Source organism: Pleurotus ostreatus, assembly GCF_014466165.1.
Source record: "Pleurotus ostreatus strain PC9 chromosome Unknown scaffold_3, whole genome shotgun sequence".
Classification (NCBI taxonomy): Eukaryota; Fungi; Basidiomycota; class Agaricomycetes; order Agaricales; family Pleurotaceae; genus Pleurotus; species Pleurotus ostreatus.
This window is the reverse complement of record NW_023503158.1, coordinates 937,394-961,805: the sequence shown is the minus strand read 5'-3', so window position 1 is coordinate 961,805 and position 24,412 is coordinate 937,394. Positions and strand designations below refer to the sequence as shown.

At 50.4% G+C, this 24,412-nt stretch overlaps 10 protein-coding genes across 10 annotated transcripts; 3 read left to right on the top strand and 7 right to left on the bottom strand.

The window, feature by feature from the left end:
- Window positions 1-142: 142 nt before the first annotated feature.
- PC9H_004778 (uncharacterized protein) lies at window positions 143-1,768 on the bottom strand (the record flags this gene model as incomplete). Its single annotated transcript, XM_036774360.1, has 4 exons — window positions 143-646; window positions 700-1,308; window positions 1,357-1,496; window positions 1,555-1,768. The coding sequence occupies 4 exons, from the start codon at window positions 1,766-1,768 to the stop codon at window positions 143-145; spliced, it is 1,467 nt and encodes a 488-aa protein (XP_036632862.1).
- A 147-nt stretch (window positions 1,769-1,915) lies between these two features.
- PC9H_004777 (uncharacterized protein) lies at window positions 1,916-3,198 on the bottom strand (the record flags this gene model as incomplete). The annotated part of the gene is made up of 4 exons (XM_036774359.1): window positions 1,916-2,451; window positions 2,503-2,669; window positions 2,726-2,853; window positions 2,914-3,198. 4 exons carry the CDS (start codon window positions 3,196-3,198, stop codon window positions 1,916-1,918), a joined length of 1,116 nt encoding a protein of 371 aa, XP_036632861.1.
- Window positions 3,199-3,566: 368 nt separating this feature from the next.
- On the bottom strand, window positions 3,567-5,904 carry PC9H_004776 (uncharacterized protein; the record flags this gene model as incomplete). Its single annotated transcript, XM_036774358.1, has 4 exons — window positions 3,567-5,515; window positions 5,567-5,736; window positions 5,792-5,823; window positions 5,881-5,904. The coding sequence occupies 4 exons, from the start codon at window positions 5,902-5,904 to the stop codon at window positions 3,567-3,569; spliced, it is 2,175 nt and encodes a 724-aa protein (XP_036632860.1).
- A 654-nt stretch (window positions 5,905-6,558) lies between these two features.
- Window positions 6,559-7,324, bottom strand: PC9H_004775 (uncharacterized protein; the record flags this gene model as incomplete). Its single annotated transcript, XM_036774357.1, has 2 exons — window positions 6,559-7,211; window positions 7,297-7,324. 2 exons carry the CDS (start codon window positions 7,322-7,324, stop codon window positions 6,559-6,561), a joined length of 681 nt encoding a protein of 226 aa, XP_036632859.1.
- A 1,183-nt stretch (window positions 7,325-8,507) lies between these two features.
- On the top strand, window positions 8,508-10,441 carry CDC14 (cell division control protein 14; the record flags this gene model as incomplete). The annotated part of the gene is made up of 4 exons (XM_036774356.1): window positions 8,508-8,549; window positions 8,608-8,700; window positions 8,754-9,380; window positions 9,428-10,441. The coding sequence occupies 4 exons, from the start codon at window positions 8,508-8,510 to the stop codon at window positions 10,439-10,441; spliced, it is 1,776 nt and encodes a 591-aa protein (XP_036632858.1).
- Window positions 10,442-10,751: 310 nt separating this feature from the next.
- HEM12 (Uroporphyrinogen decarboxylase in heme biosynthesis) lies at window positions 10,752-11,857 on the bottom strand (the record flags this gene model as incomplete). Its single annotated transcript, XM_036774355.1, has 3 exons — window positions 10,752-11,222; window positions 11,273-11,775; window positions 11,830-11,857. 3 exons carry the CDS (start codon window positions 11,855-11,857, stop codon window positions 10,752-10,754), a joined length of 1,002 nt encoding a protein of 333 aa, XP_036632857.1.
- Window positions 11,858-12,306: 449 nt separating this feature from the next.
- PC9H_004772 (uncharacterized protein) lies at window positions 12,307-13,284 on the top strand (the record flags this gene model as incomplete). The annotated part of the gene is made up of 5 exons (XM_036774354.1): window positions 12,307-12,341; window positions 12,401-12,464; window positions 12,529-12,650; window positions 12,709-12,866; window positions 12,923-13,284. 5 exons carry the CDS (start codon window positions 12,307-12,309, stop codon window positions 13,282-13,284), a joined length of 741 nt encoding a protein of 246 aa, XP_036632856.1.
- Window positions 13,285-13,912: 628 nt separating this feature from the next.
- On the bottom strand, window positions 13,913-15,957 carry PC9H_004771 (uncharacterized protein; the record flags this gene model as incomplete). Its single annotated transcript, XM_036774353.1, has 11 exons — window positions 13,913-14,064; window positions 14,121-14,131; window positions 14,212-14,337; window positions 14,391-14,472; window positions 14,528-14,717; window positions 14,769-14,782; window positions 14,844-14,952; window positions 15,008-15,123; window positions 15,179-15,327; window positions 15,388-15,712; window positions 15,765-15,957. 11 exons carry the CDS (start codon window positions 15,955-15,957, stop codon window positions 13,913-13,915), a joined length of 1,467 nt encoding a protein of 488 aa, XP_036632855.1.
- A 973-nt stretch (window positions 15,958-16,930) lies between these two features.
- On the bottom strand, window positions 16,931-19,175 carry PC9H_004770 (uncharacterized protein; the record flags this gene model as incomplete). The annotated part of the gene is made up of 18 exons (XM_036774352.1): window positions 16,931-16,963; window positions 17,016-17,102; window positions 17,179-17,303; window positions 17,399-17,456; window positions 17,531-17,593; window positions 17,653-17,677; window positions 17,746-17,846; window positions 17,897-17,936; window positions 18,128-18,156; window positions 18,221-18,255; window positions 18,319-18,370; window positions 18,576-18,637; window positions 18,693-18,747; window positions 18,809-18,832; window positions 18,883-18,926; window positions 18,983-18,993; window positions 19,047-19,085; window positions 19,147-19,175. 18 exons carry the CDS (start codon window positions 19,173-19,175, stop codon window positions 16,931-16,933), a joined length of 912 nt encoding a protein of 303 aa, XP_036632854.1.
- A 4,343-nt stretch (window positions 19,176-23,518) lies between these two features.
- Window positions 23,519-24,380, top strand: RHB1 (GTP-binding protein; the record flags this gene model as incomplete). The annotated part of the gene is made up of 5 exons (XM_036774351.1): window positions 23,519-23,582; window positions 23,641-23,780; window positions 23,830-24,014; window positions 24,137-24,225; window positions 24,280-24,380. The coding sequence occupies 5 exons, from the start codon at window positions 23,519-23,521 to the stop codon at window positions 24,378-24,380; spliced, it is 579 nt and encodes a 192-aa protein (XP_036632853.1).
- Between the last annotated feature and the right edge of the window lie 32 nt (window positions 24,381-24,412).

Below are 24,412 nucleotides of genomic sequence, written 5' to 3'. Positions count from 1 at the left end.
AAACGCTGGACGGGCGAACGGAGTACTACGGTATGAACAATCTAGCATTAGTAGATGTGTTATGATATGATGACCGCATGCTATGTCCTTGGCATATTTAAATGGCTTCTACAAAGTAGTGCAAAATGTTTACCGTACTTTATCATGAAACGAAAGGATTACAATTACAGACAGCAGCTCTGACCGCAAAGCTAGCGATACTGCCCATTGCCAGGCCACCGACGAGGCAGAAAGTAGCCACTGTTGCCGCGATATCGACATCTTCCCGACGGCCTTGCAATTTCGGGTTGTGCTCCAAAGAGGGTGCAGACATCATGCAAAGACTTGATAAATATCCGTTGGTAGCCCCGAATGCCAGAAGGATGGTCATGAATAAGACGTCTGAGTTGATGATAGGTGTCGTGGGTGAGCTGGTTGGCGATGATTGGACATTACACATCAAGAACAAGGGTATAAAGGCTGTTCTAGCCAGGGAAAGCATTAAAAGGCGCTTTGAGTCCCAAATGAGAAGTCGAGGGAACGAGCAAATATATCGGCCAGAGAAATCGCCGATGTTGAACATGAGGAAATGGATAGCACTAAAGAGCAGGGGGTGCGTGGTTGGGTTGGTGGTTTGCACTGAAGCGGTGATTGGAGGGAAGACAGCCTGCGCACTGCAATGAACACATTGAAACGATTGACAGAGGAACGCGTGCTTACCAGGGTGACAATGAACACGTAGGCCACGGCGACTTCGTATGTGACATTCAAGCGTGCAACGCGGATTATCCGCTTCTTCTCATCGTGGAATTCATGCCTGTGGCCGGATACGAGACCTTGGATTTCATCGGTGGTGCTACCCGTGATAGCCTTGTGTTCCAAAGGCGCAGCAACGGTCTTGTAGATGGGCATGGAGACTAGCCATGCATGAGCGGCTAAGCTGAAAAGCAGGAAGAGAGTGGATAGGCCGAAGAATATGAATGCAGAGCGTTCCTCTGCCGAGCCATCACCGAGGACGTAGGTCGAGATGGTCTCCTGGCTAGCTCCCCAGGTGGATACAGTTGCACTCACAACTTGCACGCCACTGACTACGACAGCAACGGCACCTTGACCCGTGAACATCGCCTGAACCGTATGGGGGCCGAATAGCGACGCAACTTGGATCGTGGCAGTCTGCAGGTACGATCCTGCTGCGGCCTGAACGATACCATTAATGATGACGAAGGCAAAGAAGATTCCGGGGGATATCGTGACGAATGTGCTCAGAGTTAGCAACAAAGTCATAACCACTAGCCATATGGTCGACTGGCGAATCCGCGTTGAAGGGACCTATGAACAGGTTACCATGTGAAAGGTTGATAAAGCAGGCTGAATGACCTTCTTGGATGTAATTGTCGCATGAGCCAGAAACACAAAGTTCGACGCGGTACAGGATGTCGAGAGATACGAGCTGAAGGTGCCCCTGTAGTGCGACCCGGATAGCCGAGCAAGAAAGTATGGAGTCGCGGTGATCATGACTGCACCATAGAGCACGTTAGACTTCATTCAGACTTCGTTCCATGAGCCGTCACGTACCATTCCATGGAAGGAGAATGACAGCTCCCAGAATGAAGTGAATCCAGCCTATTCGCGCCTCGGCATGAGGATCTTGCGGCGGTTGCAGGATATCTGACTCCTGAAGCTCAAGTACATCATCAATCTCTGCGTCGGCTGGCGGCGCAAGGGGATTCGCCGCCACTGGGGCTTGCGGTATCGAGTGGTACAGAGCTTCAGTTGAAAAGGACGACATGATGGAGGTGAAGGTAGCTTGTTGTCACTGGGACTGCATGAAGGGGAAGTGACAATAAGCGCCTATATATGTCACGGTTATAGAAGCAGAGTAGTAGGCGACTATCGTCTATGTATGGAGGCCCGGTGCTATGTAAGGGATATGTGCCTAAAGCTGTATGTTCTTTGGTGCCACTTGATTGGGAGCATCCTCCAGCACCATTGCCGTAAGCCTCTCTCTCTTCTTCAGCTCCTTTCTCGCCTTCCTGGTATTCTTCCTCTCTACCTTTGCGACGCTAGCCTTGTGCTTCCACCTTTGTTTCCTCTGCTCCTTCTTCAACTCTTCCAGCTTAGCCCTCCATTTCCAAGCAGCCTCAGCCTTGGCTTCTCTCGGGGTTCGTCCATTGAGACTACGGAGTTCTGCAGCATTGTAATCTTGAAGGAGGGTCTTCGTAAACAATGTATAAGCCTGCCATCTAGCCTGCTTCTTGGCGCGAGAATGGGGGTTGGCGAGTTCCTTTGAGAGAAAGACTTCCACTGGCGCATCCTCAAATTCTGCGAAATCACCCTCGGGTAACGTCAACGCCCTCAGGAACTTTTGCTCGGGGGGAGGCCTAGGTAGCGGCCCTCGAAGAGATACGGGGAATTGAGGGGGCTTATACGTGACTTCTGACACAACATCCGCTTGGGTATCATACGCACCCGCTAGTGGTTGATCAGTATAGTGACGAGTGAACGGTGCCTTTGGTTACTTACGTTCCGCTGGGGTTGGTTTGTCAGGTCGAGGCCACGGTATGGTGATTTTCTCGTCTGCGAGGTACGGTATTTTAGGCACTGTTCGCGTTGCGAATCGTGTCCATTCATAACGATGACACCGTCGATTCCAGTATGGTTTCATTGTCCCTACTCGCTGGGCATAGACACTAAAGCAACAGAGTATAAGTTAGTGCATAAGAGGAATATTAATACGGGCTCATACGGTAGGATGCGAGGTTCGGTGGACCCAACATCTGCTGGAAATTCATAGTTGCCAACAAATAGTTGACACCGCGAGTAGTGGAAGTTCTTGCTCTGTGGTACCTTCCCTGGCTTAACCTCTTCACCAGCCTATCAAAGTATGCCCAACGTTCCGGAAACAGCACAGAAAGTAACGGACGGGGAACTCACGTTCGGCGTGCCGCGCACGAATACCCTGTTGCTTATCCGGTTTATACTCAAAACCTCGCGCAGAGTGCGTGTCTTATCACCAAGGACGCGAATCTGGTCCCCCGGGACAATATTCCAGTATTTTATCCGGTCGGCGGGTCGAACAGACTTCAAGACGGGGTCGCCGCGAATGTTAGAGCGTTTTAGCCAGTGTCGGGGGAAGCTTTTGAGGTGACGGAAGTCTTTCGTCCATGGGGAGGTGGTTGCAGCACCCAGCAACTCCCTCCTGCTGAAGACGGCCGACATATGAATCAATCCAAAAGTTCGTGCGGAATGAAAATGGCAGGCGCCGATTCCGAAGGGTAGCGTGACATAGTAACGCGTTCCGTTCCGTGACAGTCAGGCGGAATTCTTGTCACGATCAGCTAAAGAGAAGATGGAGGGGATAAATGTCGAAATTGATTTGTGGGGCAGATTTACAGTTACAACAGATTCAAAAGAGTAACAGCGTACACAGCATAACAACTAAATAATTAAATAAACAGCCTGCGGTCAACGGGTCCGTCGTTCAACCAATCACTATTTGCCTGCCAGTATTCCAAGCAATACTCGATGCTGTTGGTTCTTCTGCTTCTAGGGTCTGAAGATAAGGTTAGCGTGAAACCAGAATGTCGTCAGAGGAGAGCACTTGCCTCGAGCAACAAGCCGAGCACAGAGTCCACTTCGCCCGGAGGCTTGTTGCACCCAATGCCAATCAGTCGCCTGTAGTCGGTCATTCGCTCACTGGTGTCGGCCTCTGCCTGGAAGTTGACAAGTTCGTCGAAGAGCTCTATACGTCTCTTCTTGTATTGAGAAAGCTCTCGCCGCAGTGACTCGCAGGCCTGATGCAAAGCGCCCTCGTCGGTTGGTATATCCTCGTGCAGTAGAAGTAAATCAGAGATATCCTCAGCCTGAGAGGGGGCTTTTCGCTTTCCTCTGCTTTTATCGCTTTCCACCCCGTCAGCGCTATCGTCCGGCTGATACGAAGCAGTGGCTTCCGTGAGGACAAGCTCCCCACCAGCCGCGTCTCGAATGTCTTTTTCACGCGTTTCCTCTTCCTTTAGCCACTTCTCCCAACCTAGGCGATAGCGCATCCCCATCCTGGCATGTAGCTCGTCTTTCATGTCGTGCAACTTCTGCTTGGCAGTAGGGAGCTTGTCTGCCTGGACCTTTAAATTCGTCACCGTTCGCTGGCTGTCCAATATTTCTTGCTGGATATTCGTGAGGAGGGCGTGTGCTTGCGCCATGTCCCGTTCTTTGTCGTGAAGCTCTTGGTCAAAGGATGCGGCTAGACTATCCAGCATAATTGCCATGTCATTGGTACAACGTGTGCTGGCTCTTTGGGCCGCGACGGAGTAGTGGAGTGGCAGACTACCATTAGTTCCGGCGAGAGAATTTAACGGAGGATGGGGGGTATGGTAAGCCGGGTGCGTATTGCGGAAGGACATAGACTGGGTGCGTGAAGGAGGGGCGGGGGAGGAGCGGAATCGCTCGTCCTCCAAAATATAATCTTCTGTGCTTTTACCATCATTATTGACTATTTTCGGGTCCGCTCCGTGGTCAATGAGAATCTTGACCAGACGCTTACTACGACAGCGCGCCGCCATAGTCAACGCAGTTTCGCCGTCTTCGTCCTGGAAGTTGATGATATCGGCTAGTTCTCTGGGGTATTCGGATAATCGGCCCAGGACCGTCTCCATATAGTATCTGGAAGCATGCACTTTGCCTTTCGACATGGCGACGTCCACAATGTGGTGGAAGAGCGTTCGGTTATAGTTATCAATGTTGAGAGTCGAGCGGTGGAGGAGCTCATAGAGCTCGGGGAATTTGCGGACGTCGTAATTGTTCGCGAACATAACACTGCGCATTAGGGCAGTTTGACCAGATTTGTTGACTTTAAAGATGTCGGCGCCAAGTGATAGTAAAGTCTTGACGATGCGAATGCGTCCCATTGCGCACGCCCAATGCAGAGGCGTATGTCCGTCGTCGTCAATAGCCATGTTAGGGTCATAATCAGGCGGAGGTCTGAGCAGAAGTGGCGGAACATCGTTAGAGTCGGAAATAAAGTACTCCAGCATCTGATCACCGTAGGGCCGTCTGTCCTCGATACCGTTTGCTTTGGAAGGAAGCTCGTCACCGGACATGGCAACGTCAACAGGTGTGCTGGCAGCTGGACGAGTCTTTCTGCGGCCGCTGGCCGTAGACAAGGTGTCCGTAGCAAGCGAGACATGAGATGGTTGTGGGCTATGGATCGGCGACGGGGTTCTGGAGCTTGATGATGATTCGGATGGCGAAGGCGTCATTGTTCCATCTTCAGAGGCTTGAGGTGACAGTGGCTCCTGTTCCACCACTGGGGCTACCACATCGGCGACCTGCTTACGAGACGACCTTGTGTTGACAGCAGACGCCGATTCGGGAGGCGGTGCTCGACGTGCAGGTTTAGGAGCAGCGCCGGCGGCCAAATGCTTAGGTGCCAATGGTGGGCTCTTGGCAGCTGGTTGGAATTCAATGATGGGCTTCAGGATATGATCGCAATTATACTGCTTGGCCAGTGAAAGGCCCCGCTCAAGGGGTATCCATGTTCCTGGGATTGCGGCTCAATGGCGGGGATGAGGCTAGTGAGACAGACACTTACCTTGGTATTTACCATAGCCTCCTTGAACTTTCTCGTGTTCGCCCTTCTGAACCTCGCGCTCCAATACACGCGTACGCTGAGGTTTATCGAAACCAGCGACTTTGAGAATTTGTGTCGCGTTAAGCCAAGAGTCTGAGCGCCTGCGCATCACCGCTACGCCCTTGCACATCCTGAGCGCGAAAATGGTTTTAGTTTGCGTGTCAGTCCGTGTCATATACCACGTACATCTCGTACACGGGGATTCCGCTGTAGGTTGCCTAGAAGATATTCGCGTAATGCAGTCTGAAGGGACGGAAGAATGACAAAGTTCACACCTTGAAAATCTGAGCGTCGGGCATCTTGTCGCAAGCCTAAAGCGGGTCCCGAAGATGCGTTGTTGGTCTGCAACACTCTTCAGCTTGCGGGGGAACCCTTTTGACGGTGGACTCAAGGTGAGAGGCACTTCCGACGATGACCACAAGACGCGTGCCACAACAGAGCCAAACACTGCCAGGATACCTCGGCATGGCTGTCCGGTTCGCCTGTCGAGTCGGACTCCGAGTCTGAGTTTACATCCAAGTTGTTGCTCTTCATTTTTGGGGCCCAGGACCCTGCAGTAAGGTATGTTCTCTAGACTGCTTTGTTGCAATATTATTATAACAGTTTCTACACGAACGTCGAAGGTTTCCTCGCTGCATTTGCCTCACATGCATCTATAACACGGATGTGACGATCTATTATCACCTTCACAATGAATCCACCAGGCCCTCGCCGACGGATGGCAGGTTATATTCCCAGTTCTCTACAGTGGTCTGCGGTGGGAAATCCAGCATCAGCGGAAGAGAATTACGTTCGGCCGCTCACCTGGATGTAGCAAACGCCATCTTCGAAGAAGGTCTCGTGAATGCCGGGAGTCTTCATGGTTTCGACCATCCACAGTTTAAACGTTTTCGATGTAAGCACTTCTCTTTGAGCAAGTCGTCGTCTTTGAATTCTTGTCACCATTAAAGTATTCAAGAGTGACGTTGGCGAACTTCTCCTTCCAATTCACGGAAATAGGGCCCCATCGCTGCGTAGTTCTCTTCGAAGTTGGGATCGATCACGACATCGGGCATCGTCAATATTTTGCCTATCGCCTGATGGACGTCCTCTGCTCCTCCGTCCCAATAGGTGGTAATGGAGGCTTTAATTTCGACCGGGGAACCTTCCCGTGGAGTGGAGTCGATTGAGGTCAACATCGTCTCATAAATGGTGCTCTGATTGTAGCCAAGGCAATCGTATCTGAAGAGAACTCGGTAGGTTCCATCCTTGACTTCGCATCCAATGACAGACGCATTGATGCTCTCGTTTACGTTGAGCATAAACTCTCCGTTGCTTACGGCTTCATTGAAATGGAGTTTGCCGTCTTCGCCGTACTCTTCGACGAACCTTTCGACCGCATCGACCAAGCACTGTGCGCATGGGCTACCAGCGAGATGAAAGCGCGAAATGCAGGCGTAAACTTTCCCAGCGAAAATGTTTCCTGAGGGGCTATTTGAAAAGCCCTGAGTCTCTTCGGTGTAGGGATAGACCTCCAGGGCATTAAATTTGATGACATATTGTTTCCCCAAGGCTACAGAAATCTTCCCTTCGTACTCTCCCTTTACGTTTTCCCAGTTATACCACACTGCAATTGATCTGCAATGAATGAGCCCCTGAAAACATCGATGAGGCTCTGGGAGCTTGCGGTCTTTTCGAACAGCTAGCGGTACCTTCCCGACGGTCTCTTTGGGTGTTCATGCTTGCTTGGGTGCCATTTATTGTGTTTATTGGTCTTCCACTGTGTCCTCTTTATACGATTCTCTCATATTGACGCTCACCTAGGGTATTCTCACTCATTCGACAGGCTGTAACTTGATTGACCATTGATCAACATGATTAGGTCTACTTGCGGTACGGCACAGTAGTCTATTCCCGTTGTATCCGAGGATAAATCCAGCAAGACACACATCAAGAATATTCTGAGATCATCTCTAAGCCAGGATGCCTCGTATGTAGGTAGCAGCCTATAATAATGCAGTATGCGCACCTTACATAGCACACTGGGAAACCCCGCTTCGACTGACTTGGATCCACAGCTGCCATATTTATATCGCCACCATTCTTGTCCGTATCAATTAGTTGGAAGATGGTGTAACAATGTCTTGGCGTATCTTTGGTAAATTGCTCATTTGGCGCCAGAATAGTATAACCTTTCAATATACTGACTCGAGGATGGGAAGCCGCCAGCCTGAGTATTCCAAGTTGTACTAAAGCCATCCATGCATAATCATCTAGACTGCCATGAGTGATTGACGTGGCAAATCGTGGAAATTGATGGTCAACCTGTTCTTTTCTCAGTCGAGTATATATACTACCTCGATAACTTTTGAAGTTTACCAGTGATGGAATCCACCATCGTTCTCTGTCGCAATACCGATATGTTTAGAAGACGTTCAACAAGGAAGTATCTAATGTTTGTCCTTGCTTGGCCTCATCTTGGTCACGTGACACGTCTTTCATTTCCACGCAGCCTGAGTTTGAAGGTGCCGCGCCTTGACCAGCAACCACATCCGGGGTGGTGAAGCGACCTGCCACCCAACTCCATTCTTGACCACAACCACGATGGCGATAAAATGCGAGCCACTTTGTCAATTCAGCGACAGGCGCGTAGGCTATCTCAGCTGTAGCATTTCCTTGGAACAGAAACTAACTATATCGCGCTCTTAGGCTGTATTTCACCACATTCCCTCATCCTGCCCCCAATGCCCAAGTCCTTAATCGATTATCAGCCGAACCAGGCAATCAGCCACGCGTTCGAGCCCGTCCCAAAGCTGGCCCATCGAGCACGCCGGACAACGATGCCTTGTACTATTACTTCTCAATCGACAACCAACTACTGTATCTATCCTTCTTTCAGGATTGGGGCCCATTGAACTTGGCCATGGTGTACAAGGCTTGCATATTGCTACACGAACTCCTCGAGGTACGCTCCCCATCTAGCCTGCCTCGTGCTGCTCACGTGTATGTTTTCTGCCACCCAGGATTCCGAACTCAAGTCACACCGGCTTGTGCTATATTCGTCGAATGATCCAAGACGGAAGGCTAATTCAGCCCTTCTGATGGCACTATTCGTCGTACGTTCTCGTCTTCATATCTCCCTTGTGGCTTCTTACGAGAACTTCCACAGATGATTGTACAGCGACGCGCCCCCTGGGAAGCATTCCAACCCATTGCTGAACTTGAATTCATGCCGTTTAGAGACGCTGGTCGTGGCCCCTCGGACTTCAATCTCAATATCCAAGATTGCTTATGGGGCCTCTGGAAAGCCATGCAGAATGGTCTATGCGATATGAACGAATTCAACGTCGACGATTACGAATATTACGAAAAGGTGGAAAACGGAGATTGGAACTGGATAACGCCCAACTTTATTGCTTTCGCTTCTCCGGTGGATCCGAATTGGTTACAACGAGAGAAAGAAATGAAGGCCCCCACTTCGGTCGCTAGCGATGGGTCTACGGGGTCGACATCACTATCATCCTCTTTGTCGAGTAGTACCAACAGCAGGCTTGCGTTACAACGGAAACTCCCCGTCCCCTTCCTCAACTGCTTGGATTACTTCGAAAAGCGGAATATCAAGCTGGTTATACGTTTGAATACCGAACTATACGATCGTGCTACTTTCATGGAGAGGGGAATCGACCATCTGGAGCTGTATTTCGACGACGGTACCAATCCTACCGACGAGATATGTCGTAAATTCATTGACACAGTGGACAAAGTCATCGAAGATGGGGGAGTCGTCGCTGTCCACGTACGTTGAATCTGCTTGTTCCTTGACGACTCTGATTGTTGTTTCAGTGCAAAGCTGGCCTAGGGAGGACTGGAACTCTCATCGGCGCTTACCTTATCTGGAAATATGGGTTCACCGCCAACGAGGCAATCGCTTTCATGCGAATCGTACGCCCTGGCAGCGTCGTCGGGCCTCAACAACAGTATATGTATCTGAAGCAACTAGAGTGGACGAAATGGGCTGCAATAGATGAGATAAGGCGCCAGCAAGTTGCTGCTGCTCTCGAATCGGCTACACTTGTCACTCCAGCAACACCACCTGCGGAAACGGACGACGAAATGTCTACCATCAAGCTCGTGCCGCATGTGTTACAACCAGTAACGCCCGGCCGCCATGTTGCTGAAGCTACTGCTAAAGCCAGGGCCATACTTCCCCCAGGACAACCTCGAAAGTCTCCCGTTGCCGCCAACAGACGAATTTGCGATTCAGATGAAGAGAGAGGCGACGAAGAAGACGATGAGATGGACGATGTGCTCCCAGCGCTAGATGTCGTGCCCCCTCGACGTAAGTCTAATCGGACAGGAGCAACCAGGGGCAACAGCTTTTCTGAGCAAAAGCCAACCCGTGTGACACGTTCCACCGCGGCCTCGGGAGCAGCAAGGAAACCCGCGAACGCCGCGCCGATCGCTTCTCCGACGAAAGGTGGTCCTGGGCCAAATAAAATACCCCGACTTGCGACGACCCGTTCAACGGCTGCTGCGAAGGCTGCTGCTGCTGCGAAGGCTGCTGCTGCTGCTGCTGCGGTCCCTGCGAATACCCGTGCAAGAAAGAATCCCGCGCCCCCTGTACCTTCACGTCTGCCAACACTCGTTCCTTCTAAACGCCCTCACCATGCTTCAACGCTGAGCGATGTGGCATCTGTGGCTTCATCCCTGCGACGGACTGATACCGTGAATTCCGATGCATGGGTCACGAATAATACCTCTGCCGTCGTTGTACCTGGCACTAAAACGAAAGGACCCAATCTCCGAAACGTTCGACGTCGGCGCAGCAGTTTTAGTGCTGCTGATGTTATCGCATAAAACCCTGATATTCCTCGCGCTACCGGTCGAGCCGAGCCATTTCTGGTGGTCTATTGGAACCCCATTCATAATGAGATCTTTATCTACTTCCTAGTTGTCTGCACGCATTCCCGCATTTCCCCCACTCCCATCCCACGCAATATATATTATATTTTACGGCCTCAATGTCGCTCTGCAAGCATTGGTCTCAATCAATCATAGCTTAGCATTCTCCTGGTGTCCTGTGTAGCTCTGTTATCGCAACTATTTCATCATTTAGTATATCTACCGTTCTGAGATATGGTAAAGGATACACACGAAGCCTACAAGATCAATTTCTTGAATATTTGTGTACACATTCTAAAAACCAACGAAGATCTTCCGTGTCGACGCCGGGGGTTATGCCATGCCCTAGGTTGCATATCCACCCCTTGGTACCTCGATCTTTGCGGAATCCTTCACACATTCTTTTGACAGTACGCTCTATGGCATCCTTGCCGCCGTAAAGGACATTTGGGTCCATGTTGCCTTGTAGTGCAACCTTGTCTCCTACTAATCGTCGAGCCTCGACGGGATCAATACACCAATCGATGCCCAGCACATCGTAACCACCCTGTTCGGCGAGTAGAGGAAGAGCATGGTTGGCACCCTTTGCGAAGAGGATGAGTGGAGGTACGGGAATGCCCTCCGCCGCGAGCTTGCTGCGAACGCCTGAGGATATGGCCTGGAGGGAAGGTAAGGCGAACTCGCTGAAGTCATATGGGGAGAGTTCGCCGGCCCAGGAATCGAAGACTTGGAGTAACTAACTAAGTATTAATCTTATGTTTGAGCAAGAGGTGTACCTCGACCTACCTGAGCCCCAGCCTTGGCTTGCCCGACTAGGAAGTCTACACAAACGTCTGAAATTCGGAGGAGCAATTTCTTTGACTCTTCTGGGTACTTGAAGAGCCATGTCTTTGATTTTTGGAACGTCTTGGTCCCACCTCCTTCCACCATGTATGAGAACAGTGTCCACGGCGCACCGCAGAACCCGATGAGCGGCACCTCCCCGTTGAGTCCTTTCCGCGTCTGTGTGATCGCATCGAATACATACTTCAATTCTTTGTTCACATCGACTGAAGGTGAGAGTTTACTGATATCGTCCGGAGTATTTAATGGATCGGGGAAGTGGGGACCAGGGTTCATTTCCACCTCCATTCCCATGGCCTGTGGCACGACAAGGATGTCACTGAAGATGATTGAGGCATCCAATAAACCCGTGTATCGTCGGATGGGTTGCAAAGTCACCTCCATTGCCAAGTCCGGCGTCCTGCAGACCTCGAAGAACTCGTGTGACGCTCTAACCTCCCGGAATTCTATCATCCACCGGTCAGTACAACACATGCGTCCGATGATAAATCTCTACGTACCTGGGAGATATCTGCCCGCTTGCCGCATCACCCACACTGGGGCGTGCTCCGTCTCCAGGCCTGCAATGCAAACCGTTTAAAATCCATCAACGAGAGGATGCTCAGTGCAGAACTAGCCTCTGGCAGCCCGCAGGATGAGGTCATTCTTTAGCGGGGGGAAGTCTGTCCCTTGCATTTGATCTTCTTGATCGAGTCGAATTCCAAGATTCCTTTGCGAGACCCTGTCCTCGACCGATGCTGGGCGGCCTGTGAGGAACGCAGAGAGACGGTTTATGAGTGAGGCGAACATACGTGGCGCTGATTTCCACTTGCCTGAGATCTGGAATATATAGACTCGTGGCTTGAGAACGAGATGATCCCGACTCGAATAGCACCCCGGCTATTCAAACGACAGTTTAGTAGCCGGAGGCCGTGGGCTCTTCTCAGTCGCCAGTCTCTCGCCACCATGCGATCGCGTTCGCAGCACTCCAGCTTGCAATGCCAATCACGACGCCCAGGGAGCTTGTTGACGAGTAAGATCCTGCGTTACTTTTACTGCGAGATTCAGGCTGTAACGTAACTTGAACCCTAGATTCAAAAAGTCTGGGGAATTTGACCGCCTCAGGCGCGAACTATTGAAAGAGTTCCAGCGAAGCGTGAGTACGCGCCAATTTGACCACGGCTGCCATGGGAAACCATCTTTTCAAAGTCTTTCGATAGGATGCGGCGACCAGGCTGAAAGAGAAAGTGGAAGGAATCGCTCGGCAATGGCTGGACTCCGAACAGAGGCAATATATGTCTCAGGAGCATATTCACAAGTCCCTGATGCAAGAAGTCGACAGGTGGGCCAGTCACTCGATTCTAATCCGCAACAGTTGTGAAACAAGATGCAATTCATAGATACCCCATTGTCGAACGCGCTGCAGCGGACATGCAATCCGTTACCGACGAATCATTTTCTTCTGCGGTTAGGAGGTCATTGCAGAAGATTCTTCGGGAAGACAGAGGCGAGAAGGTTGACGACTCCGAAGTGGCACAGCAACAAGAACCGCTGAAAGGTAGATTATACGTACACTTACCAAACGATGTGCTAATTACTGGAATGTACCACAAGAAGGTTCAGGTGGGACGGATACGCCCAAGGTCGCATCTACGGACGTAAACTCATCAACTACAAATGGCCCTCCGGAAGCCGAGCCCGAGGCAGCTGCCATCTCCGTCCCGACGTCGGGATCCTCTGAACCTATGCCTATTACCATCGTTCCACCAAGCCCAGACCCACTGTCCTCTCCATCCGCCTTCCAGGACGAAACCAAGGACAAGGCACCCTTGAATGCTGTCGCATCTCCCGCCGCTACCCATAGCGAATCTCCCGTCGCTTTTGCAATAAGCAACGAGCCTGGAGGAGATCAAACCCCTGCCGCGGTCACGGCAAATGCTGAGGTTGTAACAACCGTGTTGCCGTTGATAGTTTAAATAGCTCAGTTAAAGATATCCGGGCTTCGACCGTTGGTCCTGGTAAACCACACTAGCCCTGTTTGTATCTTTACTGTAATACTCCTATTGTATTGTTGCTGAAGGTGGGACACTGTATTTCCCACAGAACTTACTTCCAACTTGAGACACACCTTGCACAGATATGATCAAGATGAGAAGCAACGGCCCTCGATGGCCATGAAGATGTCTTCGAAAAGTCGGCAACCATATACGTCTATCTTCCGAATTGAGGGAGCGAAAAAAGGTACACTTCAAGTACGTTTCCACGTTCTGATGTACTAGAATTTTACACAACCAGATATGTGTTATTGCCCAGCAGTAGTATTCAGGTACATTTTACATATCCCATGACCACAGTTAAACAAAAATACCAAGATTTAGACGTAGGCATAAATAGCAAATATAGACCATAGAGTACACAGGACCCGAATTGAGAGAAGCGAGAACAAGGGAGAGCACGAGATTGGAAGGGAACCTTCGTACTTATTCTTGCTCCCCGGACTGTATCAGTGAAAGGGCTTTTCCTGACCGCGGAGAGATGGAACACTTGAAAGGTTTTGGTCGGCTGGGGAGAAGAAGAACGCGTCGTTAGCCCCTATCGCTACGTTTAAAGTATGATATCGGCATACCTGATGGTGCCTGTTGTGTTGTCGTGGACGGGTTCAATGGTAACCCCATTCTCTACTGCCTTCGAGATATCGAAGACAGCGAGGGACATCGCGCATGTGATGAATATCGTCGCGTCGGCCAAATGGGAACCTATAATTGTAATCGTCAGACGCCGCCTAGTTTCTAGAAAGTGGAGACGTGCATACCTGGACAAATGCTAATTTACAGATAAGGTGTAATTGGTGAATCACGTCAGTCATGATACTTTGTTTGTGAGAGAGAAGCGAGTGGTCGTACCGTCTACCGAAACCAAAGACTACGTCGTATGGGTCTGGTTCGACGTGGCGTCCTTCCGATGGGATGAAGCGTTCGGGGTTGAAAACAGTGGGATTCCTGTATCGACGAGGGTCATGGGTCATTCCCCTGGAATCAAAATCAGTTGTGGTCTACGATTGGAGGTGTGGCAGCGTACGAACCATAAGTTTGGCATGACTAGCGATCCTTTCGGGATGAAGTAACCTTCGTGGACATCGTCTTGTGTCGCGACGTGAGGGACTGCTGTTAGACAACATTTAGAACGGCGCAGAGGTAAAGGCTAGATAATACAACCAACCTAATGGAACGACGGAATTCCATCTCAGCACTTCCTTGGTGAGAGCACTGACATATGGCAGATGCTCTCGATCGGCGAAGTTTGGTAGCCGCTCGGTGCCAACGACCGCCTCGATTTCTTGCTGAGCTTTGCTGGCTACATCCGGGTGTAGTACCATAGCCAAGAAGAAAGCATAAATGGCCGAGACAGTCTGACGGGGTAGGTTTAATTGCCATGTTTGTATGTAATAATTCAGACTTACTGTGTCAGCAGCACCTAGACAGTGAAAGTAGGAAGGTATTAGATTGCGAGTGTAGGTTAGAAGGAGGTGACATACCGGAATAGAGCGAAGCAGAAATCCATTTGATATCATTCTCAGCCTCCGGGTGCGGTTGCTTGCTTTCCAGCAATAAGGAAGTGAAGGAAGGGGGTGCGACTCCCGCAGCCTATTCGATGATTCGACGTCAAGCCACACAGGGGGCGGGGAAGATAAGTGCATACCATTTGCTTCTGTACGAATTCGAAGGGCTGGTCAACCATTGCGTTCAGTGTGCAGGACCAGGCCTTGGCCTTCTGTTTAAACTCTGTGCCGGGAACCCAGTCTGGCACATGGCGCACTGGGTGAAATGGATCGTTAGACGTAAGACATGGTGTTCAAGTTAAAAAGCTTACACCAGGGAATGAAGTCAACCATCCAGCCACCGGGTGCTGTGGCTAATGAGAACTGATTGGTGGCTTTGTCGGCTAATTCGATGAAGGGGTCGTTGGCTTCTCTTGTCTCGTAGCCGTGCGTGATTCGCAGAGTCACCGAGCCCACAGCTCTAGAGGCAATTTAACATATGAGAATCAAGAACCATCATGCAGACAGGGGGGCGACTCACTGTCGGATGTGCGAAGACAATTCTCCGGGATTCACAAGGACCCGGCTAAGGAATCTACGCGTCTCGAGTTCCTGCGGTGAGTGGAATTGGGCTACGCTAGAACGGGTGCCAATTGTTCGGTGGAAGGAGCGCCGGTAATTTCTGAAGCGTTCGCCATAGGGAAGGAGGGCCATCGTATTCTTCCAGCCGACCAGCTCGCCACCCATCTGTAATATCGGACGGTCAGAGTATATGGAACTCTTCTTATCGAGCATGTCGGTAGCGGCTTCAGGGGAATTGAGAATAATGACCGTCTGTCCAAGGATGGTTATGGAGCAGATATCGCCTGCGTTGACAATCAGCTATTGAACATGGCTTGATCATGCGAGACACCTTACCCCATTTCTCGCCCCACTTGGCAAAGGTCAACCATTCTTGTTCTTTGGGCATATCCAGTACATTGCCGACGAGGGGGAGTCCTTTGGGACCAGGAGGAAGGGGGAGTCTACGGGGGCGAAATTTGATACGAAGAGCGATGAAGATGGCAAAGAAAAGAGAGGCAGCCAACAATCTGGCAATGAGTGAATCCATTTTCGAAACAAGGAGGTCCAAAGAGGGGGGAAATTTCAGTGAGCGGTTCATGGAAAAGACAGCGTTTTAAATTGCGCACCAAGGATTTTCTGTAGTGACGAGATCACCACAAGCTTGGAAATTGTCTGAGAGGTGACAACTGAGAAGCCCGCGGCAATCGTATGGCACCTAATCCCAGATTGGAGAAGGGTGACGGGGAGCAGTCGAAAAAGATCAGTATGGGAATCCGAGACAAGCTCTGATCCTTGAGCTAACCAGAAGAGCCACGTTAATGACATGAACGGACCAGGAACCAGCAGGCCAACGTCCCCAGGCCCGCTTTAGCAACACAGATGTACGTACCCGGTCTCCTGGTTACACCCACGATGAATTAAAAATTCTAGAGGCAGTCGGGATCATGGCGCATTAACGCCAATCGGCCACTCTCCTGCCAGAAACGCGAAATAGTGGCATATGCACCCGAGTCGCGACTTCACAGAGGATCAATCGCAGAATCCTCGCCGCTCGCCACGTTTGCTGATAATCATTGTCTGTGGCACCAGCGCGAACAACGTGTTGTGTCTTTTTCGAGAGCAATCGGGGGCAGATCACTTCAGCCCAGAGCTTCTGATGGCCAGAGGATCAAGGAGGAACCACTGAATTCATTAAAGGAAAACGGCTGCCTGGCTCGGCGCATCGAGGAGCTCGTCGGTATTGCCGATGAAGTACTGAAGAAGAATGTCGACGCCTTGAGGTCGCCCGAACCATCATACCCATAAATGGCAACTGTGAAAAGCGCGTCTACTAGTTACATGGGATTTTTTGTCAAACATAGAGGTACTCATACACGTGTATACTGTGCGGAAGATCCAGTAGAAACAGTCCAAGATATCATGTACCTTCAAGAACTTCTTGCCTGAAGAGGTCGGTAGTATGTATCTGCTCCCAGTCCATATTCCGTTTTTCCAAGTATTAGCATTCGGTGTGGTGCAGTTCAAACCTCGTCCTTGAGATCGGTTATTGGGGACTTAATTTGCAGTCAGATCTATAGTTGTGCCGTAATGAAAATGAAGCAGTACCTCTGTTTCTGAGTCCGTCATGGTCATCGCGCGGTCCCGAACAAAATCCTGTGTAGTGTCAATCACGATGGAGATGTTGGTAGGTTTCTATGAATTAGTCAGCTATGCCCAGCCAAGAAGCGTCGGGAGGGATGCTCCAACACCCGTCCTTACTGCAACTCACCTTTGATCCCGAGCCGAAAGAACTTGGACCGCTACGAAAGGACAGCGACAGTGTGTCCATCTCGTCTGCGAGATTCCGTATTTCCTGGCGAGCATTCAAGGTCGCCAATAAAGAATTTGAGTATACTGTTCCCATACGTCACAAGGCCGCATCGAATTGAATAGAATGACAAGCGCTAGTAATCAGCGCTCCGCCTCGTGTAGAAGATCCTGGAACGCACGTCGACCCAAGCTGAAATAGAATGCGACATAGATCAAGGTGTTTCCCCATACAATAATCTGTGCGAAATGAAAAGAATCACATCAGTCAGCGGACCCACATGAGCAGCGGACGCATGGCACGGGACACCCACCGAGACGAGGGACATGACAGCGCAAATGGAAGTGAAAAGACCAGTGTTGACCGTAAAAACAATCTATTCCCCAATCAGCTTCGGGATGATATGAGGCGAGATAAGGTGGAAAGCAGGCATACCAGCCGACTGATCATCGTGTCTGATCTAAGAACGACAGTTGATCACGAGTGTTATTTTTGTTTATCGGGTAAAGAAAGGGAAGGGATACGGACTTCTTGAATCCTGTTCGTGAGCGTCGGAGCAGAAACACGAGGGACGCCGCAATCAGCGCATCCCCTGCAGCGGCAAGGACATTGACTGCCATGGAAAGACCCTAAGGGCAGCCGATAAGTCAAATTGTGGATCAGCTGAGGAGGGCTTTACCTTCAGCTGGCTGAGTTCAAGCCATGTTTGAAGTTGCATCCTTCGTCTGGGTTTAGCCAAACACTAAACACTAGGGAAGGGAGTAGAAGGCCTACGATTGTACTACGAAAACTGAACCGGAGGTAAGCTTGAGAGCAATGAGCTACGTAGACAGGGACTTACCAACAGAGCATACTAAGACGAATACCGATGAGTTCCATGTCAATCGTGAAAAGTCAAAGTCTGGTTGACATACCGAACTCCGCAATAACTAGACAAAGCTGGGAGCAACACAGTGTCAGAGCCTAGTGCAGCGGAGAAACACATTGACGATAAGCGACTTACGACGATGAACGTGAGGATCTTATTCTTGTTGCTCACTTTTACAATGCGAAGTTATTTAGAGTCGAGAAGGATTGCGAGGGTATGGTTGGATCACTCACTACGCCACACTCTCATGGTCAAGAAACCTTGCACGAGAAGGCATATGAGGCTCTGCGTGGATCAAACAATGATCAGACGGGGCGAAGCGAGCAGGCCGGTGTTGAAACGTACGTTAAATAAAACTTCAAGCTAGAACGAGCATAATCATTTCAGCATTGGAAGCAGTAAGAGTTGATGGCACCCTACAAGAACGCTCCTGGGAGATGACGGGAGTTTGAGAATGCGGCACGGCGCGGCTTGAAATCAGACATAGTACTAACCATATAATGTTGGCCAGCATCGCCGGATTTGTGTAGTTTGAAACAAGATAATGGTAGACTGAGAACAGTAAATAATCGACGGAAACTCATCGTATCTAAGAAATCGTACGCACCCGTGTGGCTAATGAGAACTTGGTGTATAGTATCAAAAACCCAAACGGAGGCGACCTAGACGGCGAACAACGAATTCAGAGCCCCAAAGACAAAAGGATTCACAGACAGCTCTCACCAAGTACTTGATGTACCACGCATCCTATCATTCAAGGTGAATATTCGGCTAAATGGCTTTTGGGATCGTCTTACCGTTGGGTACCGATCGTAGTAGTACCACGTCTGTATGCAAGAAACTGTAATGGCGCTCCATGTGAGACAGGACCGGAACGGGGGCTCTACGATGACATACCGCCGTACAGCCTGCAATTCAATTCGTCCTTAACAGACCGCGTGTTTATTTGAAATCGACTCACACAGCTGCGCAAACGGACCCGATGAGGGCGGCTCCCATACTAAACAATGAAAAAAGTGTCTCAGCATCCCAAAATATTCCAAGAGTGTTTAAGGACTCACGTATTGTCGATGGAGAGGGGGGAAGACATGGGTAGAGATGCCGTAGAAGGATGTGAGGACGAGCAAACTGGACCTGAGTGCCAGTTCCTCGCCCGAGAACCTTTATAAGGGGCAACCCAGAAGTCTAAAAATCTTCCTATGCGAATTCTACACAGCGTGGTGTAGAAAGTGGTCACTTTCCCTTCATGCACACATGTACGCCAGGTCGTCTGAATCGCCGTCGGCGGATTCTCCACCGCATGTTGCTCCCCTCCCTTCCACAAAAAGGAACAACGACCTGTCCTGGAGGGCGAAATTCTGGAGACCTACATCAGGCGCCTGTCTAATTGAGGAGCCGCTCGCACCAAATGAGCTCCTTCTGGCTTTCTGGAAGCAATCAGCGCGACGTAAATGAGGTAAAGGTACCCTAGCATGCCATGAAACCTTACCTACGTTCCGCCATACTTCTCGATAGGGACAAATAGCTCTCGCGAGCTACTTCCTATCCGAAAGTTGCGGGTGAGGAGAAATCACCAGCCTTGGAAGCCATCAGGACAAACCGTAGTGATTACTGTACGCGGAGCCCTACGCTTGCTTTACAACGACTTTCGGTATGCCATTCCGGAGAAGGAACGGAGGAACCGGAGTGGCTTCACACCCGGCGGCTGTTAGTCTATGCCTCCGGCTGTGAGCAGTTTTCAAAGACTACGCTCCCGCCTTCGGAGGGAAGGAGCTCCACGGGCTGCGTTAAACTCGGATCAATAATATTCTTGAGCTTGAGAACATTGTGCACATGGGCTCTGCATGCACCTGCGTCTTTAAGCGCCATCGCGCACATACACAGCTGCAATAACCGTTTTGGGGCGGTTCTGGCAAGTCCTGGCACCGAGGCTTCGGGATTCAGCGACAAAACGGCGCCCCACTTCGGCCTTTATTTTTTCTTCGGCCAAGAGCGCGACGCTGTGTGCCTAGCGCCTACGCGAAGTTGCAGGCGTCCACGTCTACAATATTGTTCATTTTCGCAAGTTCATCGATACAACAACACTCCGTGTTGGTGCCTACACAGGACAACGATCAGATTGACGGACAAAGGGTCACAAAGGACCACCACATACGGTATAAAAGCTCCTGCGGCGAGTCATATGGACAGCGTCGAATTCCGGAAACGTTGCTGAAGCTGGGATGACATGTTGGTGTACACCGGGAGTACTAAGTACCGAGGTTGCAGGTCAGGACTTGATTGTAAATCGTTACCAATGTCATTTGATTCTGCATTGGTGTGTGCTGTCCGAAAATCAGAAGAAAACATAGGAGGAATTCCATTTCAACGTAAAGGCTAGTGGTCGGGCCGACGCGCGCTTAAACGCTTATGTTCTCCGACCGCGGACAGGGGCTACGTAGCAATTATGTGTTCCGTCCGTCCGGCTATGACAGTGGGTCGTTGATTTTGTATCGTTCAACCATGTTCAGAATGTCCGGTAAACACGCTATCGCGCCCCGGTATGCAACGGGCAGCCTGGGATTTCTCCCCTACCTTCCACCGCCCACCCACGGGCAACTGCATGCAGAATCCGGGCTCCTTGTGCCAACTTTGTGCTGTTCCTGGAGCCAACAAGTGCTTGAGAGGTACGGTCGACTCATACAATGTCCATTTCAATATTAACCCCATCGTAATTACTCAGGCAAACGACCGGTCTTTCTGTCTGAGCTTTGGGCTTAGGTACCATGCTATATTGAAATGATGATTTCTTTCGCGCCCGGACTGCTAGTATTGCTTGCAATTGTCTCGCATTAACCGTCCATTTCACTGCAATGCTGTTCCTATCAATCGACATTGCAGACGGCGTGCTGTTCTAATAGTGCTGCGGAGCATCTGAATACCACCATATCGCAACTCCTCAACAGGCTTCAGTGAGACTTGGAAGCTTTCGCGGTGGCGCAGGTCTTAGCACGGTCATGAAGTAGAGCTCCACCGCACCATTGATGTCCACAGCACATCTCATGGGTCTCCGAGCGGGCTTCTCCATTGAATTTCGGATGACGAGTGAAACCTCGAATTTCCTCCATTGAAAGTCCTGCATATTGTGTGGTGCCCGGGGGTCATCTTGGTCCGCTGAGGTGAGTTCTGATTCTACTTGCACAGTCTGCCTGTTGGAACTTCATATTGCGCTTGAGCTTATACAATCTCTCACAGAGTACAACGACCTGCGGGCTTCTTCGCCGTGCTGATGCTATATTTGCATGGAGGTCGTGAAGCTTAGACGGTCCTATGAAGCAAGTTTAGCGCAAGAAACAGCGACATTTGACGGCGACATACACGCAGCTATCACAGGTGTGATAGTTCCTTCTCCCGCTCCAGACTGGGCCCATGACCTTGGCTCAGTGATATGTCATGGATTCGAATCCTAACTGCGGCGAAGGAATGATATTAACGCGGAGGTAAGCCATTCACCCCGTTTCTATGTCAGTTGACGAAACATACGAACTCTCAGTACCACACCCCAAGCAACCATAAGCGGCGCTCTTCGTCTTCCTCTGCCTCGTTCCATTGTAGATCTCAGACCCCCTCTCACGGCCTTGTCACCACGATTTATTTCAACCGCGACCTAATTCCGCTGACACAACATCCGAGACCTATTATTGTGCACAACTCCCAAATGTCTCAACATACATGCTGTCCGAGTGCAAGCCCTGAGGCACGACGTTCACCTACTAGTAAAGTTTCCCTGCTGGTAGAGTTTCCCTGCTTCTGGTGCAGTATACAGCTCGGAGACAATGCGAAGAAGTTGAGATGCCGGTTGCGGTTTTGGGGTAAGAACGCTTACAAAATTCTACCTATTGCAGGATTGGTTCGTTCGTTTAGTTGCGAGTGGCCATGCTGTCCTAGCGAATTACCACCCGCTACGACCACCAATAGCGACCGCCCCATCGATTATCTAGTCAGGACCGACATACCCACTTTAGCGTTTCTAGAAGTAGTTGCCATCCTCAGCCATACATGCTACTTCGGAAATGAATCCAAGCACCTGGCACTTGTATCTAGCTTCGGACCGGTGGTATGAAGGGTAAATTTACACGTCCAGCGGCCTTGCGCTCCTTGCATGACTTCAGGGAGTTTTCACACTTGGCTTTGTCTCGCTGTTCAAATGAATGGCGGATTCGCTGGCTTTGGATAGATGGAGCTCCGTGACGTTTCATGATATATTTTCCCCATAACCGTCCGTTACGAAATTTCTCCAGGTTCTGTTGAGGAGGGGTAATTGGGGAATGGTAATTGGGGAATGGGTCCGTCTGGGTCCTCTTCTCCCATTGAAGAATGGCTTTGTCCCGCTGGCTGTCCACGCTCTAGTAAATTTCTGGATGGACTTGTGATGGACCCTTGAGGAACAGCGATGACCCTCTGGCAATGTACACTCCTATGAACATGTAATAGCTCCAAACGTTAATTCGTTTGGCTGTGAATATGGTAGGACCTTGCCTGAATTTATTCACGGTGCAAACCATTTCCATGGCGGGTCGCAGTCTGCGACGAAGGAACGCTATTGTACCTCAATTCGAGTTGCCGGCGAATTTCTTTGCCTGGGCGCCATGTGTACTCATCGACTGACTTTCAAGTGGATGGCTATCGATTAAGATCGGAACCTCGACCTGAGAAACGAGGTTGTGGACGTACATGGGTCCTTTTCTTCACCGATCACACATGTTCTGGAGATGAATGCCAGGTGATCACGATCGCAGCTGAAAAGTCTATGGCGCCGCCGGGTGGACTGTCCTGGTGATCAGCTTGCGAGGGCTTCGACATTCCTTGAAATTCGAAACATATTCCTCTGCGTTCGACGCGTGGTAATTTTGGATGATTCTTTTCTATTTAATTGGAGAATACGATGGTATGCGAAATGAAAAGCAGTCAAGATCCGGAGGTTAGAAGGGGACTCTTTGGCCTCGGACTGCTTATTTTGTGGGATCACAAGACCTACGCGAGTAGTAAACGATGGCAAAAACGTACGAAGGTCAAGGGGGGTCTCAATGGGACGTACAAACCTACTTTGTGTTCACACCCACTGTCATTTGTTACGAATCGTGTGATTCGTGGACGCCTGTGATTTGTAGCGTCTGTGGTACGAGGAGGGTGACGACCCAGTAGTGTGTGGACATACGGGGTTGCCAGGACCCCGTTCTCCTTCTCTCTCGCTCGGCAGCTTTGCCACACTCAGATAAGCGCCCGAGGATAATCCCAGGCGTAGGACTGGTTCGGGGTCTTAGCGACTACCAGCCACTGCCGTTTATATTATTCCGGGGATTTACTTAAAGATACTGGAATCCACTTTCGTTTTCCTCCCATCCCCTGCCCCGCCGTCGCCCCCCTCCTCCTCCCTTCCTCCCGACCACCATCATGCCCGCCGCTGGCGACCTCCTCAAGAAAAAGAGAATAGCCGTCCTGGGCTCGCGTTCTGTCGGTGCGCCCTCCTATTTGCACGTCATGCCTCCTATGGTACTCATATACATTCCTGCCAGGCAAATCCTCGCTGGTCGTGCAGTTCATTGAGAACCACTTTGTGGAGGCATACTACCCCACCATCGAGACCAGCTTCTCCAAGACGGTCAAGCTCAACGGTGTAGAGTATGATTGCGACATCCTTGATACTGCGGGCCAGGCAAGCATAATCCCGGTCACCGGACCACCCCATGCTCATGCACGTTTAGGATGAATACTCCATTCTGAATTCCAAACACGCTATTGGAATCCATGGCTTTGTTCTTGTCTACTCGGTAGCGTCGAGAAACTCCTTCAACATGATAGACATCATATACGACAAGATCACCGACTTCTGCGGCGTGGAAGACATACCTTGTGTTGTTGTCGGGTCCAAGTCAGATCTGAAGACGAGGTGAGTGTTTATAAACCCTTTCCTAGGTAGCGGCGGCGGCGTTGTTAGGGCGTCACCCACGGCCGCCCGCTTCTCCTTCCCTTTCTCTCTTCATTCATTCCACCTCATAGTGTTGGCAACAGACAAGTGCAATCCGAAGAAGGCGAAGAACTCGCTAAGAAGCGCGGTGCTGCTTGGATAGAAACTAGCTCCAAGACCAATGTCAACGTTGGTGCGTAGCCAGCTACTTATCATCCGCTTTCATCCAATTCCCCTTTCTTTATAGGCAAGGTCTTTGAGCTATGCTTAGCCGAAATTGAGAAACGCTCGCCCACTACCACCACCACACAAACTGAGCCTAAGGGCGGTAGTTGTGTCATCATGTAGGCGCACCCGTCGCCACCGCCCCTTTGGTCCCT